Source organism: Felis catus, chromosome C2 (assembly GCF_018350175.1).
Source record: "Felis catus isolate Fca126 chromosome C2, F.catus_Fca126_mat1.0, whole genome shotgun sequence".
In the NCBI taxonomy this organism is placed as follows: Eukaryota; Metazoa; Chordata; class Mammalia; order Carnivora; family Felidae; genus Felis; species Felis catus.
Window position 1 is genome coordinate 152,048,956 of NC_058376.1, and position 19,189 is coordinate 152,068,144.

Sequence of the window (19,189 nt, forward strand, 5' to 3'; positions counted from 1 at the left end):
GGCAGCTGAAAGGCAAAGCAAACAAACAAACAAACAAAGTAGCAAATGTCTATGATAGAACTTATGGCTGGGAGTTCTGCCATTCAGGAATTCTGTGTTTAGGACCACTATTCCCCTGCTCTCCGCCCCCCCCCCCCCCTTCTCAATGATCATAGTCAGAAACCAAGGAATTGGGAAGAAACAATTGAGCATGGCATCCTTCAGTATCGAGCTAATAATGTAGGATGGAAAATTATAGCATTATAATATGACATGGTATCCGGATAGTTCGAAGGCATTTTATTGTGAGGGTTACATGCATTCATTTGTCAAGGTAAACCCTTAAAATAACCACAATTTTTGTAATTTTATTTGAAGAACTCTTCACTTCAAAGAAAAGTCAAGTGGCCCCTGCCTCTTTCAACTTCTGAGAGTCATTGGTTAGAGAGATGCTATAGTGGGTAATTATGAGAGATATAGGGTAATATATATTAGAACATATAAGTGGGTAAATTTAGTTACAGCAGTACCACATTAAAAGATTTCAGAGGGTACTATTCACTCTATATAATGGGGGTGAACCCCACTCTATATAATGGGGGGGAACCAAACCTTAGTAAGCTATCTATTTCCAATCTATTCTATGTGCCATCAACATTAAAAGTGACTTCGACAACTCTCCAACTGTTTTTATTTCTTTTCCGCCTTCTCTTCATACTTCTCCCCATTCTCTCTTTCTTAACTTATGGTGGCCATCTTGAAGGCAACTAAATTAATTGGGTTGGGTAGAAAGGTCTCTCAAAATAGATTCGATTATGCAGCAGTAATGGAAAATCTCCAAATCTCGATGGCTTAAAACCACCAAATTTATTTTTCGCTCATGCTACCTGTCCATGGTGAGTCACCAAGCAAGTTCTACTCATTGTAATAACTCAGGGACACGAGCTAATGTAGGCTACATTTTGACACATGCTTCTATTATTGCAGAGACAGAAGGCAAGAGCATGGTAAATTATATTCAGGCTCTTAAAACTTCTACCAGATTCCAGGAAAGTGGTGGCTAGGCTGGTGGTTGTATAGTTTTCGAATCTTCCAAAATCCTCACAGAGCAACTACATGGGAACAAAAACAGAATATCCATATACATTTGCAACAAAACTAGGCGACAAAGTTTCCCCCAAAACACCAAAAATACAAGCAAACGGAGGCAACCTACAAACTACCAACAGCAATGAAAGCTTCATGGACCAGCATGTGAGCAAGGGGGACCTGACGAAAACGACAGGGTGGATGAGATCCCCAAGAACAACAGAATCCGAAACAGCTAGGAGATATTCCTCGGAAAGCGTGGTTCAATAACTTAAGAACAGTAGGTGAAACTGGGAGGGGTTTCCCCAATCTGACAGCAAGTGAACGCAAGGAGATTGTGGTAAAAATAGGAAGAGCTGGAAGAGTTTGTCTCTGTGAACTCTTAAGACTGATTAGCCAGGGCTCTGTTTTATCTATCTATCTATCTATCTATCTATCTATCTATCTATCTATTGAGAGAGAGAAAGGGAGTGTGTGCACTTGCAAGTGGGAGAGGGGCAGGCGGAGAGGGGGAGATGGAGAGAGAGAGAATCCCACGCAAATTCCATGCCCAGCACAGAGCCCTTTGTGGGGCTTGATCCCATGACCCCGAGATCATGACCTGAGCCAAAATCAACAGCTGGATACTTAACTGACAGAGCCCCTCAGGCATCCCCAGTGCTCTGATTTAGGTCAGATTCCTACATTGAGAAACTGCTGGAAGTGGAATTAAAATTGAGCTGGGTAATAATTTTCCTCAGGCCATCGCAGAGTAACTGGAATGGCATTTGTCATATGTTGTATCTACCATAACCAGAAAAGTGGACAAGATATAGGAGGCCATTATTTTTGGACATTATACAAGCTGTAAGCCCTGAAAAAAGAAAAAAAAAATGAAGGGAGCCTTATGATTGCCCCTACTTTCTGCCTGGAGACAAATTCCAGTCTGCAGTGCAGGAAGTGTATCCCAAGCAGAGCCTGGCAACCTTGCAGAGTTGACAACAGAGTGAGACTAAAAATCAAGAAGACTATAGCAAACTTAACGGGGCGCCTGGGGGGCTCAGTCGGTTAAGCATCCGACTTTGGCTCCGGTCATGATCTCATGGCTCATGAGTTCGAGCCCTGCATTGGGCTCTGTGCTGACAGCTCAAAGCCCAGAGCCTGCTTCGGATTCTCTCTCTCTCTCTCTCTCTCTCTCTCTCTCTCTCTCTCTCTCTCTGCCCTTCTCTGCTCATGCTCTGTCTCTCTCTCTCTCTCCCTCTCAAAAAGAAATAAACATTAAAAAAAAAAAGTTTTGCCTAAAAAAAAAAAAGGCTATAGCAAATTTAAGAGCAAACTTTACTCTGGTAGAGTACTGGAGAGAGAGGAACTACATAAAGAAAGGTGGACATCTGCAAAGGAGTCTCCTTGGGTCTTTTCCTGAATTCTGAGTTGCACATACACATAATGAAACTCCATGGGGTGAAAGAAAAAGAACAACAACAGAAGAGCTATAAGCTATGAGCTCTAAGAACTCACCCAGGAAAGGGAAGTTTTTAGCTCTTACCATCCAGAGTGGAAAGTCCTCATTAAATACCCAGCACACTCAGAGTGAAGATACAAAGGGTCACTCCGCCGTAGCGGAAGTAAACTAGCCAAGAATAAAGGCTACCGTAAGCCCACCATGCCAAGCCTTGAAATGATGAAGCTGATATATAAGTGACTTAAGTACTTACCAGACAAAAGTTCAACACTTTTTTAAAGGAATTCAACAAATTCTGACTCTCTACAATAAAAAATGTACAATGCCCAACATTTAAAAAACTTTACCAGACATGTGAAAAGGCAAGAAAATGTGACCCACAAGAAGGAGAAAGAATGGTCAATGGAAACAGAAAAGAGATGATGAAATGACAAGTCAAGGATTTTTTTTCAATTGTTATTTTTAATTTTTTTTTTTTTTTAGTATTTAGTTTTGACAGAGACAGAGCACGAGCTGGGGAAAAGATGGGGGGAGGGGACAGGGACACAGAATCCAAAGCAGGCTCCAGGCTCTTAGCTGTCAGCACAGAACCTGTCTCGGGGCTCGACCTCAGGAACCGTGAGATCATGACCTGAGCCAAAGTCAGACTTTTGACTGAGCCACCCAGGGACTCTATTTTTATTTTTTTTAATGTTTATTTTTGAGAGAGAGAGAGAGAGAGAGAGAGAGAGAGAGCAAGCTCACAAGTGGGGGAGGGGCAGAGAGAGAGAGAGAGAGAGAGAGAGACAGAGAATCTGAATTGTGCTCTGTGCTGACAGCAGACAGCCCGATGTGGGGCTTGAACCCACCAACCACAAGATCGTGACCTGAGCCCCAACTTTCTTTTTTTAAATCAGGAATGAGTGTTAAGTTTTGTCAGAGGACTTTTCAGCAACCATAATCAAATTGCTTTTTAGATCTATTAAAATGGGGAATTGTATTCACTGATTTTTCTAATACTCAGCCATTAAGCTGCACTTGAGTCATGATGGATCGTCTTCAATGCCCTGTTGCTTTCTGTTTGCTGATATTTTCTTTTGGGGATTTTCTTATTGATATTAATCCAATGATATTTGACAAATGTATCATTTATAAATATGATCTTTTTAAAATGTTTAATGTGTTTTTTTTTTGAGAGGGGTGGGAGTGGGGGAGGGGCAGAGAGAGAGAGGGGGACACAGAATCCGAAGCGGGCTCCAGGCTCTGAGCTGTGAGCACAGAGCCCCAAGCAGGGCTTGAACCCCATGAACCTGAGCCGAAGTCGGACACTTAACTGACTGAGCCACCCAGACATCCCTATACCTATGATTTACACTAAATCGTTACAAGTTGGCAACATTGGCAATAACTTCATTGCTATGAATAAGAGATTGATATGTAGTTTCTTATTTTGTTTCATCTTTATGAGGTTGGGTATTGTAGCTGTTAACTACTGTTGAAATCACGCTGCCTAACAAGCAACCAGAAAGCCTGAGGCTTACAGCACTAAAAGGTTTATTGCTCATGTGACTGAGGTGCTTCCGACATCGGCTGGGCTAACTGACACATCTGCAGTTCAACCAGTTGTTGGCTGGGAGCACGTGGAAGAACCAGGCTCTGGTCCCACGTGCTCGTCACCTTCTTATCGCAGTAACACTGCTCTTACAAGAAAGAGAAGGCTCACTCAGGCAAGTCATTTCGAGCCTCAGCTTGCATCCCATTTACTGATGAGGCCAAGGCCAAGTTACACCGCCAATCCTACTCAGAATGGGAGAGCGTGGCAAAGCCGTGCAACAAAGTATGCGGACACGCATGAGGCACGCGAGGCCATTGCGGCAGCTGTCTCAGTTTTTCCTCCTGGCCGCAGTTAAACACATCATTTCCACGTGCAAAGTACGCACATTCCCATCCCAAAGCCCTCGAAAATCTCCGTCGGGTTTAGGATTTCACCATCTAAGTAAGGTCTGCTTGCGCCTACGCTTGAGCCAAGGACATATGAACCAGATATAGGAGAGGCTAAGCTTCTCACATAGCCAACATAAGTGGACGAAAACAGAGACAAGATAAGAGCAAAAGAGCTATCTTTTGGGAAGTGTCAGGATGGAAGCAGATAGCAGTCACTGGCCCATAGCAATTGCCAAATCCCGCTGGGAGTGTATGAGCAGGTCCCTCTGCTCTATAGATGGGGAATGCTTTGAATTTCTATTGCTGCGTAACGGTAAATAACTACTGTTATCACCACAAACTAAAACAACGCCCATTTATTATGAGTTTCTGTGGGTTCAGAAACTGGGCACGGTTTACCTGAGTCCTCTGGTCCTCTGCGTCAGAACCTCTCACAAGGCTATAATCAAGATGTTGGCCAGAGTTGGGGGTCTCATTTGAGGCTTGACTAGGGAAGTCATGTGGTTGTTAGCAGGATCCAGCTCCTTGTTAATTGCTGGACTGAGGGCCTCAGCTATTGAATGGTTATTGGCCAGAAACTGCCCTCACTTCCCTGCCATGTGGGTCTCTCCATAGGACAGCTTACTTCATCCAAGTCAGCAAGGGAGAGTCATTAGAGTCCGCTAGAAAGATAGAAATTAGAATCGTATGTTAACATAATTACAGAAGTGACATACCATCACTTTAGCCAGATTCTATTAGAAGCACCTTACAATAGCTTCTTGGCCTTTTGGCTAAGATCAAGTGTAGAAGCACCTTACAGGTTCTGCTCACACCCAGGAGGAGGGAGTTACACAAGGGTGTGACTACTAGGAGGCAGGGATCATTGCAGGCCATATTGGAGTTTATCTGCCACACTGGAAGTGACATCCCTGTCCATTGTTTTCCATGGCTCTTGGCTTCACTGTCTACATCTTTCACTTTGCATTGCCCTCCTTGAGCACTTCTGAAGAGAGCACTGGAAAACACACCTCTGAACAACATCCTCAGCCTGTGTCCTGGCCAAAGAAAGCTGGGGGCCCAGAGTCTTTTTTACATTTAGTCCCTTTTAATCTAGGCTGATGCCACTTTTTATCAGTATAGCTCCCTAAAAAGTTCTTTGGATCTTCTGTGCCTGACTTAAATCCACTCTCTACACCAAAAGCCATACCCCATCATTTCTGAGATCTTGCTTGCTCTCTGGGTTTAATCACTGATACTTTAAGGTATCAATCAAGCTGCTGAGGGACAGGAATCTCATGTTTCCTCGAAGTCGTCTTAATCAACTGGAAAAGTCTATTAGATAATGCCTTGATTCTTTCTCAATGCCTTGATAATGCCTTGATTCTTTCAGAGGTCTTGGCAAGGGGTCTTTCAGTCCTTGACTTTGTTTTTACTTAAAGCTATATCTTAAGTCAGATCTTTTAATGGCTTAAAGGGATGAAGATGAGAGTTATTATTCTAGCACCTTTACATTCCCTCTAAATTCTACTTTAAACCTGGCTAATTCTCTTCCGAGTGATAGTTGACATTTTCAACATCCTGCCTAGGATGTCTTTTCTCAAGCCCAAATGTTCAGTAGATACATTTTCCACCTTCCAAGTTACTACAAGGTGTTAGGTTTCCTTGCATCTTTCAGCCTCACAAAATAATTTTCTCATCATTTTTCCAAGTTCCACCCACAGCCCAGCTCCAATGTCACATATATTAGTTTTTTGATTTGGCACCAATTTCTGTAACAGTTGTCCATTAAAAAAAAAATTTTTTTTAATGTTTATTTATTTTTGAGAGATAGAGACAGAGTGTGAACAGGCAAGGAGCAGAGAGAAAGAGGGAGACATGGAATCTGAAGCAAGCTCCAGGCTCCGAGCTGTCAGCACAAAGCCCAATGCGGGGCTCGAACTCATGAACCACGAGATCATGACATGAGCCAAAGTCGGAAGCTCAACCGACTGAGCCACCCAGGCGCCCCTGTATCAGTTGTCTGTTACTGCGAATAAATCATTTTAAATATCAATGCCTTAAGATAATAAGTATGTGTTTAGCTCACAAATCCATAGGCTGGTGATTTAGGTTGGACTTGACTGGGCAGCATTTCTGGTCTCACGTGGACCCACTCACCTGTCTGGGACAGTCAGATACCTTGATTGATCCAGGATGGCTTGGTCAGGCTAGGTTAGACACAAAATTTTCATAATAAAGGCAGAGAGCAAAATGAGAGAAATCCTCAATTGCATAAGGTATTTTCAAAGCCACGCTTGCATCTTGTTTGTGAAAACCCCATTGGCCAAACTTGCATGGCCGCGCCCAGAGTCAGGGAGGGAGGGCACAACAAAACTCCATTGCGAAGTATGTGGATGTAGGGATAAATGAAGAATTGGGGTTTATTTTGCAATCTAGTATAGGGATCAATGTTGGGTTTGCTTCACACAAATAATCTGGAAGTGTTTCTTCTTTTCCAGTGCCCTGGAATACATTATGTAGCAAAGGGATTAACTATGAAAGTTTGGCAGAATTATCCTGTGAAGCCATCTGATCTAGAGTCCTTTTCATAGTATAGCTCTTCGACAATCTTTTCCATTTCCTTTATGAAAATTAGTCTGCTTAAACTTATCTTTACTGGAGTCATTTTACACATTATGTTTTCCTAGGCCATTACCATTTCATCTAGGTTTCTAAACTTCTTTGTAGGATTGTACAAAATAGTCCTTAAAATTAAAAATTATTTTGTTTTATTTTTTCACCATTTTACTTTTTTATATTTTTACTTCCTTGCCCTTTTACTTGATTAAATTTGCTAGTGACTTGTCTATTTTTTTTCCAACTAATCAAAATACTCCTAATTTTATTTTCCTGTTTTCCAACGTGTGATTTTATCATTACTTCTAACATCCCCCCCTTTTGTTCACTGTTCTTTTTTTTTGTTTTTGAGTTGTATTTTTTTCCATTTTATTTATTTTTTAAATTTACATCCAAGTTAGTTAGCATATAGTGCAACAATGATTTCAGGAGTAGATTCCTTAATGCCCCTTACCCATTTAGCCCATCCCTCCTCCCACAACCCCTCCAGTAACCCTGTCCCCCTCCCTGTTTTTATATTATTTTTGCTCCCTTCCCTTATGTTCATCTGTTTTGTATCTTAAAGTCCTCATTTGAGTGAAGTCATATTTGTCTTTCTCTAATTTTGCTTAGCGAAATTCCATCTGCATAGTTGCAAATGGTAAGATTTCATTCTTTTTGATTGTGGAGTAATACTCCATTGTATATATACACCACATCTTCTTTATCCATTCATCCATCGATGGGAGATTTGGGCTCTTTCCATACTTCGGCTATTGTTGATAGTGCTGCTGTAAACATTGGGTGCATGTGCCTTCGAAACAGCATACCTGTATCCCTTGGATGAACACCTAGTAGTGCAATTGCTAGGTCGTAGGGTAGTTCGATTTTTAATTTTTTGAGGAACCTCCATTTTGTTTTCCAGAGTGGCTGCACCAGTTTGCATTCCCACCAGCAGTGCAGAAGAGATCCTCTTTCTCCACATCCTTGCCAACATGTTGTTGCCTCATTGAGTTGTATTTTTAATTCATTTACGTTTTAGTCTCTCATCATTGTTACAGTACTTAAAAATTTTTGAGTATAGTTGACACATTGTGTTGCAGTATTAAGTTATATTTCACCTATCACTGCTTTAAATATATCTCACAGATTTCATTATTATTTTTTAGAAGCTCTAAATTTTTGGTTTATGTGTCCCCTTTGCTCCAAGAACTATTCATAGAAGTCTTTCTCCAGGTGGGACTAAGGAATATATTTTATTGAGGTGCCTGGGTGGCTCAGTCAGTTGAGCATCCGACTTAGCTCAGGTCATGATCTCATGGTCCATGGGTTCAAGCCCCGCATGGGGCTCTGTGCTTGGAACTTGGAGCCTGCTTCGGGTTCTGTCTCCCTCCTTCTCTGCCCCTCCCCAGCTCATGCTCTGTCTCTCTCAAAAATAAGCATTAAAAATACATATATTTTATTCTCATTTTATTGCATTGTGATTAAAGAAGATTGTATTCTCCCTATTTTGTGGCAATTATAGATGTCTTTGTGATATAATAAATTACCAGTTTTTGTGAGAATAATATATTCTCTATTATTTATTATTATTCCTTATTAGGTGCAAAGTTCAATATATATTCAGAAGATATATAGATTGTTGGAATCTATAGGTGAAATCAAAGAAAATCATTTAACGTTGACAAAAGAAATAGCTGAGGCTGTAACATTCATAACATATCTTCATTGTGAACTGTGGCCTTCAGCATTATAGTGCCCTTCTTTGTCTAATTTTCTCCTGGCTTCTACCTTTGTCAAATAGCAATATTGCAATCTTGCTTTTTATAATTTGTATCTGCCTGGTATATTTTTGCCCAGTTCTCTAATTTTTAGCCTTTGTGGATCAATTGTTTTAAGTGTGTCTCTTGTAAATAAGATAATATGATGTTGGTTTGTGAGCTAATCTGAAACTTTTTGAAAAAAGTGAGGCCTCAAGTTTAAATAAACTTTTGCGCAAGAGAAAGCATGAGCAAGGGAGAGGGGCAGAGAGAGAGGAAGAGAAAATCCCAAGCAGGCTCCACACTGTCAGCACAGCCAGCCCGACTCGGGGCCTGAACCCACAAACCATGAGATCATGACCTGAGCCAAACTCGAGTTGGATGCTTAACTGACTGAGCCACCCAGGTGCCCCCCAACCGGAACTTTTCTCAAAGTTTTTATTTATTTAAATGTGTTAACATACAGTGTAATATTTCGGATGTACAATATAGTGTCCAACACTTCCATACATCACCCAGTGCTCATCACAACTGCACTCCTTAATCCCCATCACCTACTTCACCCATCTCCCCATCCAACTCCCCTCTGGTAACCTCATTTATTCTCTATAGTATTTCTTGGTTTACCTCTTTTTTTCCCTTTGCCCATTTTTGAACTTTCAATAGATGACTTGAGTCCTTTACTAATTTGACTCTGTGCTTGTTATACTACTGGGTGTATACTATATTCACTGTATGTTTTTCACTATGTGATTTATTGTTTTTACTATTGTTTCTTCGGACATTGAGGGAGATTTCTATTTTTATTCTGGTGATTATCTTCATAATACACTATTACCTTTATATAATTTTTAGTCTTTTTCTTACTTAAGTCCCAACTATCTGCTTTGTCGACTTTAAATGATACTTTGCCTTGTACGTTGCCTTTGCAACACAGACGTCTTTGTATTGTCCTTTCTCCCTTTTTATTTCATTGTTTTGTTTTTTTTTTTAACATTTATTTATTTTTGAGACAGAGAGAGACAGAGCATGAACAGGGGGAGGAGCAGAGAGAGAGGGAGACACAGAATCTGAAACAGGCTCCAGGATCTGAGGTGTCAGCACAGAGCCCGACGCGGGGCTCAAACTCACGGACCGTGAGATCATGACCTGAGCCGAAGTCGGACGCTTAACCGACCAAGCCACCCAGGCGCCCCTATTTCATTGTTATTTCTACCTTGTCAAAGCATATACCACTTGATACTATTCTTCTACTCTTATCTCCACTTTTATTTTGGTCTTAGATCTGAAACTAAAGACACTCAAGGCTCACCATCAGTCATTTTGCTGAAGTCCCCCAATCATCTCGTAGTTGGTTGAAGCATGTCTTTTAGTAAGGTCCTTCAGGGTTACAAGTACACTATTTCTTGAGCTCTCACATGATTCTAACTTCGATATATCCTTGATACTTAAAGGACAGCTTAGCTTGATACAAAACACTTATTCTTAGTTCAGTTTTTTTCTTTAAACTTCTTGAAAATGTTGCTCCCCTGTACTTTCTTTTTTTGAGAAATCTGATGCCAACCTGACCTTTCCTTTGTAAGAAACTAGCTCTTTTGGACTAGATGGGTTTTTTCCTCACCTTCAAAGTGTAATAGTTTGCTAGGACTATGTCTCACTTGATCATTCTGGGTCAATTTTCCATGTAACAAAAAGGGGCCCTTTCAAGATAAAGATTCACATCTTTTGCTTTTCAGAAACTTCCAGGGGCAGCTTAAGTATTAGCCAATTCCACTATCTTGAGAAACTTAACAGAAGACCATGGGGAAAGGAAGGGGAAAAAATAGTTACAGAGAGGGAGGGAGGCAAACCATAAGAGACTCCTAAATATAGAGAACAAACTGAGGGTTGATGGGGGGGGGTGGGGGAGAGGGGAAAGTGGGCGATCACATTGAGGAGGGCACTCACTGGGATGAGCACTGGGTATTGTATGGAAGTGACGAACCATGGGAATCTACCCCAAAACCAAGAGCGCCTTGTACACACTGTATGTTAGCCAATTTGACAATAAATTATACTAAAAAATTATCAAAAAATTAAAAAAAAAATAACCAATTCCACTGTCTTCTCTTTTGGTAGCTTCCAGAAGCTCCCATTTTGCCTGTTACTTTACTGATCCTTTTCTTCTGGACTTTGTCAGCTCTTCCTCTCTATCGTTTGCTGTCTTAGCTTTCATCATTCCCATCTTCTATTTGTTCTACTATACTTGAAGACATCTCGATTTTTATTTGCATATGTTGTAATTTAGTCTTCATTCCTATAACGCTTTTAATTGTTCAAATCCTTTCCCAAGCTTGATCAGTTCTCTCTTCACACACATGCCTGTTGAACCTTCATTTTTATTCTGAGTTTTACATGCTCTGACCTGTGATATTCACATCTGCACTTGCACTGAAACTTATTTTAAAGTTCACACCGGAGGGTTGTTACCATTTACCCTATTTGTCCTTTACTCTTTCTTTCTCTTTATTTTGGAGTATTTCATCGGCTTGAAAAATCGACTCTCACTTTGTTTTCTTCCTACATATGTCTATGTGGTAAGTTCCCTTTTCTATTTATGTTGACATGCTTGCAATGACAGACAACTCTATGGGGGCAGAGGTAAAATGGGAAATGGATTGAGGGCCTTTCTCTGTTTCTTGGTCTAAGAGAGCCTTTCTCTCTTGGTCAATGTTGTAAAATTTCTTTAATAAGTCAAGTCTAGGTAGCAGGGGTGGGGAAGTTGCCCGTTTTCCTCTGAATCGACTTGCTGTTGACAGGCTGTCAACCCTCAGCTTTCTGCTTTCTTCTTCCTCTCATCCACCAAGCCTGCTAAGGACACCACTTCCTTTCGAGATGACTTCAGAGAGAGATGATCTCTCTCAGAAATGCTGCTGGCCCCATTCATTTTGCAAACCTCTTCCTTTTGACTCCCCCCCATCCACTGCTCTAACCCACCGGGTCTCAGACCTGCTCTGCAGCATTTTCCCACTCTGGGTGAGACCACAAGGAGCCTGGTTTCACTGAAGGCCCAATTTAGGTGAGGGCCTGCAGCAGAGGTAATCTCTGGGGGATTCTGTGGAAGCAGATCACAGAGGATTTTCTATGTAGGCTTTTGTCATAATTTGAGCAAGGTATAAAGGGGTCCAAGGTAAAACAGGGGGGATGGAGAGAAAGGAACTGCTTTAGGAGTTACCAGAGGAATAACCAAACTCACCTGGTGACTCATCTGACGTGGGAAAGAGAGAGGATATCTGCATTTGGGGGTTGGGTTCCTGAATGCATGGATGCATGGTGATTCCAGTTCACTGAAACAGCAACATGAGAGGAGGAGGTTGGGGGAAGGGCAAGGGAAGACAAGTGGAGTCTGAAGTACCCCTGTGAGAATGCTGGTAGACTCCAAGGAGAGTTCCGGATGGAAACATAGATCGGGATGTTCCTGGTATGGAAACGGTGGTTGAAACCCAAGAATAGATGAAATCATCTAACCAGAGGACAGAATGGGTGAGAAAGAAGGATGAGGACAGAGATTTGGGGCCCGGCAGGAATGAAGGGGTAAACAGAGCTGAAGTATCAGTAAGGAAAGAAGGAATGAAACGTCAGGAAAGCAGATGAGCTGGAGAGAATGGCTAACAACAGAAGGCAAGGACAGAAATAATTACCCCAATGGATTAAGGCACATAAAATACGCTAAATGCATCAGATTGACACTGAAAAAAATACCTAGCTGCTGTTAGAGGATGCCTGGGGACTAACCCATTATTCTGAACACTAGTGAACACCGGGAAGAATCTATTTATTCGGCCTCTCCTATATAAACACCACCACTGGGCATCTGCATGGGAAATGTCTCACATAGAAGAATGCCAGGTCATAAATGAAGAGGACTACCAAAACTAGTGAGCTGATCCCTAGTGAGCTGATGGGGCTGGGGATTGAACATCACGACAGTGAGAGAAAATCAGACATTACGTGCCTCCTGATGGAAGAACACCGTCTTGGTTGTCTGACACAAAAGGAAAATTGCGTCGTGTCTGATCGAGTCTCTTAAGTCAGTGGTTACGAACGAGGGGTAATCTGGCCTCCCCATCCCCACCGGGAGGTATCTGGCCACGTCTGGAGACATTCTGGATTGTCACGGCTCGGGGAGAGGGTGACACTGGCATCTGGCGGGTAGACGCCAGGGATACTGCTGCCCCCCACACCCAAAACTTATCCGGTCCCAAACGTCAATAGTACTGAGGGTGAGGAACTGTGTATTGGATCCAACCACCAATCTTCAGGAAATATAGAAGATAGAGAACGTGTCAAATGACACTACAGAAATAGAATCAAAAAATCCAGAATTTGAGAAATTCTCCCTGAAGGAAGGGACGGAGGGAGGGAGGTGCTACCCTGTACTACCTGGGAGAGGGGCCCTCCAAGTGGTCTGGTGTGCCAGGGAGTCAGGCAACCGGTGGGGAGAGCTGATGGGAGGGGACAGAAAGCACGGTCATCAGGTCTGTCAAACTCTTTGGGTGGGAGGTAGTGAGTTTCAGCAGGTGGGCATGGGGAGGAAGAAGAGATCACGTAGGATGAGGGGCAGATGCTGGAAGGGCAGAAGGGAGAAACCTTGAAGGAGGAGTAAGCATGGGGAAGACAAGAAAGGAAGAAACTAGGAGGCCATTCGGACACTGAAAGAAGGGAGTCAGGGTTGGGGGGGGTGGTGAAATGGGATAGCGGGGTCACGGTATGGGGCGGGGGCGGCTGTGGGTTACAGTTTGGGGAGGAGTGGCCAAAGAGTCCGAGTTGGAGAAGGGGGTGCTGGGGTCAAGGGATGAGGGATGGCTTTGTTTCCCCCGTTCTGCTGATTTAAGTCCCTGTACATAAAAGTCCCCTGGGTTTAGGTGGTCCCGGGCAGGACCGGAGCAGTGCAAGGTGGGCGGGCACAGTCACTTAGAACGAGGAGGAGGATCCCTGCTGTCCAGGAGCACGTCTCGAGGCGGGATCAGTGAGTCTGAGCAGGCAGGGTTAACAGGGGTGCCTGGGCCTGAGGAATTCTCTCAGGAGGCCCCTGGGTCTGCGACAGGATTCTCTGCTCAAGCTTGGCGTATCGCGGAAGGAGGGCCTCGTAGACCTGGAGGGGCAGAAAGAGCGGGTTAGACTGGGGAGGGGGAGGTGCCTCTTACATCTCTCTGCAACTTACAGTTTTAAAACTTAATACCCCATTTACTTGTAATTGAGGCTTTTGTGCAGGGCAAAAGAAAGGAAGCATCAATTCGCAAAAGAGGAAAAAGCTAGTAGCACTCAAACCTACAGCTCAAGGTTTTTTAAAAAGGCAAATTAGGACGAACAAACAATTTCCGTTACCAGGTTTACAACATTTTTTAAAATTCTAGGTCCCTGGTAATGCTGTCTCGCGGTCTCTTCCCAGAGCTGGTGAAGTCGGTCGTGCAGCCCTTCCGGAAACCAACTTGACCGCACGCTGGTATCAAAGGGCATAAAAATGCCCACAGCCTTTGACCCAGTTACTCTACTTCTGCAAAGTTCTCCTAAGGAAATCCTACGTGTGGGGGGCCAGGCCTTCTGAGGGTCTTCTTGGACACCACTAAACAGCCAGTCCCCTAAGAATACCACAGGCCACACCCTGGCCCTCAAAAGGATACACTGGAGAAACGTACCTGTCAGCACAGTGGCTGCAGGTGGATCTCTTCAACGAAAGACCATGCAGCGGTCCTTACAGCAGTCTGCACAAGTGTCCAGGAAAGGGTCTCCATGCCGTCTCTCCTCCCTGACCCCCATGTTACAGCTCAGGCGCAAGGAGATGGAATCCACACCATACAGGTGCACGAACCACCCTGGCTCTGGAACCTCCTACCACAGGAGTCTCTCTTTTAACAACTCCATAGGCAAGAGACATGCCCCTGAGATGTCACTGTACTGAGGGAAGCCCTACGAACGACTTCCTGTCAGGTGTATATGGTTTTCCCACTCCAGGTGGAGTGCCTTAATTGAAGGTCACTTTTAACATAAGCAATGTGTGGCCTAGTAATGCTGTTGACATTCCATTTTTATTGTCTCAAAGGAAACAGAGGTAGAAAGTCAACCGAAGTTCAAACTTTCATGCAGAATAGAAGGTTTTGTTAACCTTTTACTCGCATAATTTCAATTATAATAATTGAAAACCTAGAAGCAACTGTTCTAAGACACATTAAATGCTCAAGTAGATTACTGGGGGGCACCGGGGTGGCTCAGGAGGTTCAGTGTCCGACTCTTGATTTCAGCTGAGGTCAGGCTCTCACAGTTGGAGCCCCTTGTGGGTTCTGTGCTGATAGCACGGAGCCTACTTGGGATTCTCTATCTCCCTCTCACTCTCTGCCCCTCCCCTCTGTGTGTTTTCTCTCTCAAAATAAATAACCTTAAAAGAAACTATTGGTTCAATCACCACATAGAATATCATGCAGTCGTTAACAATAATGTGTATGCTCAGTTTTTTTTTTTTTGTTTTTTTTTTACATTATTTTTGTGAGAGAGAGAGAGACAGAGACAGAGCACGAGTGGGGGAAGGCAGAGAGAGAGGGAGACAGAATCCGAAGCAGGCTCCAGGCTCCAAGTTGTCAGCACAGAGCCTGACGCGGGGCTTGAACCCACAAACAGCGAGATCACGACCTGAGTCGAAGTTGGACACTTAACGGACTGAGCCACCCAGGTGCCCTGTGTATGCTCAGTTTTAAGAATACAAACACTCAGGGGCGCCTGGGTGGCTCGGTCGGTTAAGCGTCCGACTTCGGCTCAAGTCATGATCTCATGGTCCGTGGGTTCAAGCCCCGCGTCGGGCTCTGTGCTGACTGCTCAGAGCCTGGAGCCTGCTTCGGATTCTGTGTCTCCCTCTCTCTCTGCCCCTCCCCCGTTCATGCTCTGTCTCTCTCTGTCTCAAAAATAAATAAACGTTGAAAAAAAAAAAAAAGAATACAAACACTCATGTTGTGCTGTAGTGGTTTTTTTTTTTTAAGTGGGCTACAAAATTACATATACAGTATGCTGTGTAATAAACCAAAACCAAAAGCCAACACGGGAAAAAGAACCAGAAACACAACCCCACATTCTTAACCTTCATTCCTTTTTTTTTTTAAGCTGTTTTCACCCGTGGCTCTTTAAACCTTGCCTGAGAAGGGCAGGTGCATTTCAGGTGAGCACATGTTGTCTTCCAGACAAGCAACACTTACGATCAAGGGACCCAGAGTTGCTTGAGACTCACAAACACCACCACTAGCTTATGCCAACCACACCTCTTCACTTGGCTTAATTAGCTCCAAAGTCCGGTATTTTAGTAATTGATTATGCAACCACGGCCCACTCTCGGTGCATCGGGAGCAGCTCTGTGAAGTTGACAGAGAACTCAAGGGGAGCTTCAATCTCCTCTCGGAAGAGGAAACTGCAATATCCAGCTGAGCTGAGAAAACAGTTACAGTTTTGCGTTTCCACTGGAGACCAACCAAGTAGGTGCCATAGAGCACCTCCCGCTCCCAACGAGTTTACTAACCGGTCCTCAAATAGGTCATGACACCAACAATCACGGACTGTTGCTGCTTGCGACACCTGGTGTTATGAAGGATTCTGAGGTTACACTTGGGTGTAAGAGTAAAGGGTTCCTTGGGCCCCCAGGTAGCTCAGTCAGTTAAGCATCTGACTTCGGCTCAGGTCATGATCTCAAGGTTCATGAGTTCGAGCTCCACGTCGGGCTCTGTGCTGGTAGCTCAGGGCCTGGAGCCTGCCTCGGATTCTGTGTCTCCCTCTCTCTCTCTGCCCCTCCCCTGCTTGCATACTCTGTCTGACATTGCTGAACCACTAAATCAACCCTGGCAACTACCTTCAGACTTCTTGTTATATAATCAAGCCATTATTGTCAAGGACTCTTTTTAAGCCTCACAATTAGTAGGTTAAAAGTAGGCAACCCAGGGGTGCCCGGGTGGCTCAGTTGGTTGAGCCTCCAGCTGTTGATTTCGGATCAGGTCACGATCCCAGGGTCCTGGGATTGAGCCCCTCATCAGCCTCCACACTCAGCTTAAGATTCTCTCTCTTTCTCTAAAATAATAATAAAAAAAAGTAGGGAGGACAGATATTGTCCCCACTCCACAGATGAAGAAACAGGTTCAGAGATGAGAAGTGCTGTTCAAGGTTACATGGTGAGGGGAATTCAGGATAAGAATCAGAACCCAAAGGCCCTTTATATCAGTTTACGGTCTTTTTATTACACTGAGCTGGCTCTTAAAGGTAAGGGCACACAACGTAAGGACAAAGTAATAGAAGCGTGGGCACATCTATATGTGTGGGTTCTCTGTCACCTGTAAACTGTGAGCTTCTGCTCCCAGATATGTTGGGAGACAATTCTCCATGGTGTTTCTATGTGTCTGGAGACAGCTTTTCTTTCTTTCTTTTTTAAAATTTTTTTAAAATGTTTATTTATTTTTGACAGAGAGAAAGAGACAGAGCATGAGTGGGGGAGGAGCAGAGAGAGAAGGAGACACAGAATCTGAAGGGGGCTCCAGGCTCCAAGTTGCCAGCACAGAGCCCGACGTGGGGCCCGAACTCACGGACTGCGAGATCATGACCTGAGCCGAAGTCAGACGCTCAACCGACTGAGCCACCCAGGCGCCCCAAGGAGACAGCTTTTTTTGCAGACTATCTTTTTGGTATTTACACGGCAAACAGCCTTGGAAGACAGAGACAGAGTCACCCTCTAGAGAAGAGGGAAAACTTACTTGCTGACCAGGATAGTACAGATAATGTCTCCCTTGGGGTCAAAGGTTGGGCAGATACGCTTTCAGCTCCTTTGTAACTTGCGAGTTTCCTAACCTTGGGGTCACTCAGTTGTGACACAGACACAGCATGTGCTCTGGATGCTCCTGGGCCCACCCCACATCATCCCGTGGCACTTCAGGGCCAAGGAAATCTGATGCAAGCAAGAAGCTCACGCTGCCTGCTAGATGAGAAATAACGGCCCGTCTGCGCGGCCCTGCTCCTAGGCTGCAGGAAGCTTCTGCAAGCAGGAACACAGGTGTCACGGATGGCCTGGCATACCACACAGACTGCCCTTCAGGAATGAAGAACTTATTCTCCCAGCCCTCAGCTGACAGTCCCCACTGGGGTTTGCTTTGGCTACAGAGAGCTGCCTTACCCCATCCTGGGGTGGCCTGCATGCAGAGATCGATCAACGTGAGGTATAAAGGCCCGGCCCCCTCACCCCGACTGGGTTAAACTCCAAAGAGTAATCTCAGCTTCAGAGATTAGTGGTCAAAGGTTATATGTGCATTTTCATCTCCGCCAGAGGACTGGCGCCCCTCAACCTGTGTGGTTCAGGACTAACTGGATTAACTCGAGTCGGTTTTCACGACGCAAAGGCTCCGACCAAGTTCTGATGGTGTCTCACCTGAGAAGCTCCTGGGGTTGGGGTAGCAGCTAATCTGGGAGGTGGGGCTAACTTCACAACCTCTGAAAAGGGCACGTCTGTTCCAGCTGCAAGGCCTAGAAGAAAAGCTCATTTCACATCAGTGCATGCTGCAAATGAAGACATTAACTGAAAATAGCATTTTATCTCTGGGGTGATACAATATTTTAAAACTGGATTATGGTGATGGTAGCACAACTCAATCAACTGACTAAAAAATCACTAAGCTGTGCACTTAAAGTTGGGTGACTTTCATGTCATATAAATTGTGCTTCAACAAAACTGTTTTAAAAAAAGGGAGAAGAGATGTGCTTAGGTGGCTCAGTTGGTTAAACGTCCAACTTCGGGCTCAGGTCAGGATCTCACAGTTTGTGAGTTCAAGCCCTGTGTCAGGCTCTGTGCTGACAGCTTGGAGCCTGGAGCCTGCTTCAGATTCTGTGTCTCCGTCTCTCTCTGCCCCTCCCCTGCTCGTGCTCTGTCTCTCTCAAAAATAAAAATAAAAATAATAAAATAAAATAAAATAAAATAAAATAAAATAAAATAAAATAAAATAAAATAAAATAAAAAGAGATAAGGGAAGGGGTGCCTGGGTGGCTCGGTCGGTTAAGCCTCCAAATTCAGCTCAGGTCATGATTGCATGCTTTGTGAGTTTGAGCCCTGTGTCAGGCTCTGTGCTGACAACTCAGAGCTTGGAGCCTGCTTTGGATTCTGTGTCTCCCTCTCTGTGTGTCCCTCCCCTGCTTGACTCTGTCTCTCTCTCTCTCAAAAATAAATAAACATTTAAAAAAGAGAGAGAGAGAAAGGAGAAATTTCACATGCAGACCTCTCCCCAACAGGGCCTGGTTTGTGTTGCTCACTGTGACAGCACGTGTCACCGCAGGGCAGCTAACACCTGGCACCTGACAGAAGAGGAGGGCTTGCCTGCCCCTCCTCTCTCACAAGCCTCCACTCTCATGACTCTCATGACTGACCGCA

The 19,189-nt window shown here is 44.0% G+C and overlaps 1 protein-coding gene across 5 annotated transcripts in view; it reads right to left on the reverse strand.

Annotated features, from left to right (window-relative positions):
- Positions 1-262: 262 nt before the first annotated feature.
- XYLB (xylulokinase) overlaps positions 263-19,189 on the reverse strand; it is a 70,544-nt gene continuing 51,617 nt past the window's right edge. For 2 of the 5 annotated variants that reach the window (XM_023260733.2, XM_045037859.1), the window contains 2 exons: positions 18,197-18,291; positions 11,081-13,903 (listed from right to left, as the gene is read on the reverse strand). In XM_023260733.2, coding sequence (XP_023116501.1) covers positions 13,775-13,903; positions 18,197-18,291 — 224 coding nt within the window. In that variant the 3' untranslated portion in view covers positions 11,081-13,774. Of the gene's footprint in view, positions 1,092-4,831; positions 5,095-11,080; positions 13,904-18,196; positions 18,292-19,189 lie in introns of those variants that run through there. The other 3 variants (XR_006585657.1, XR_006585658.1, XM_045037858.1) reach the window with 3 other exon arrangements.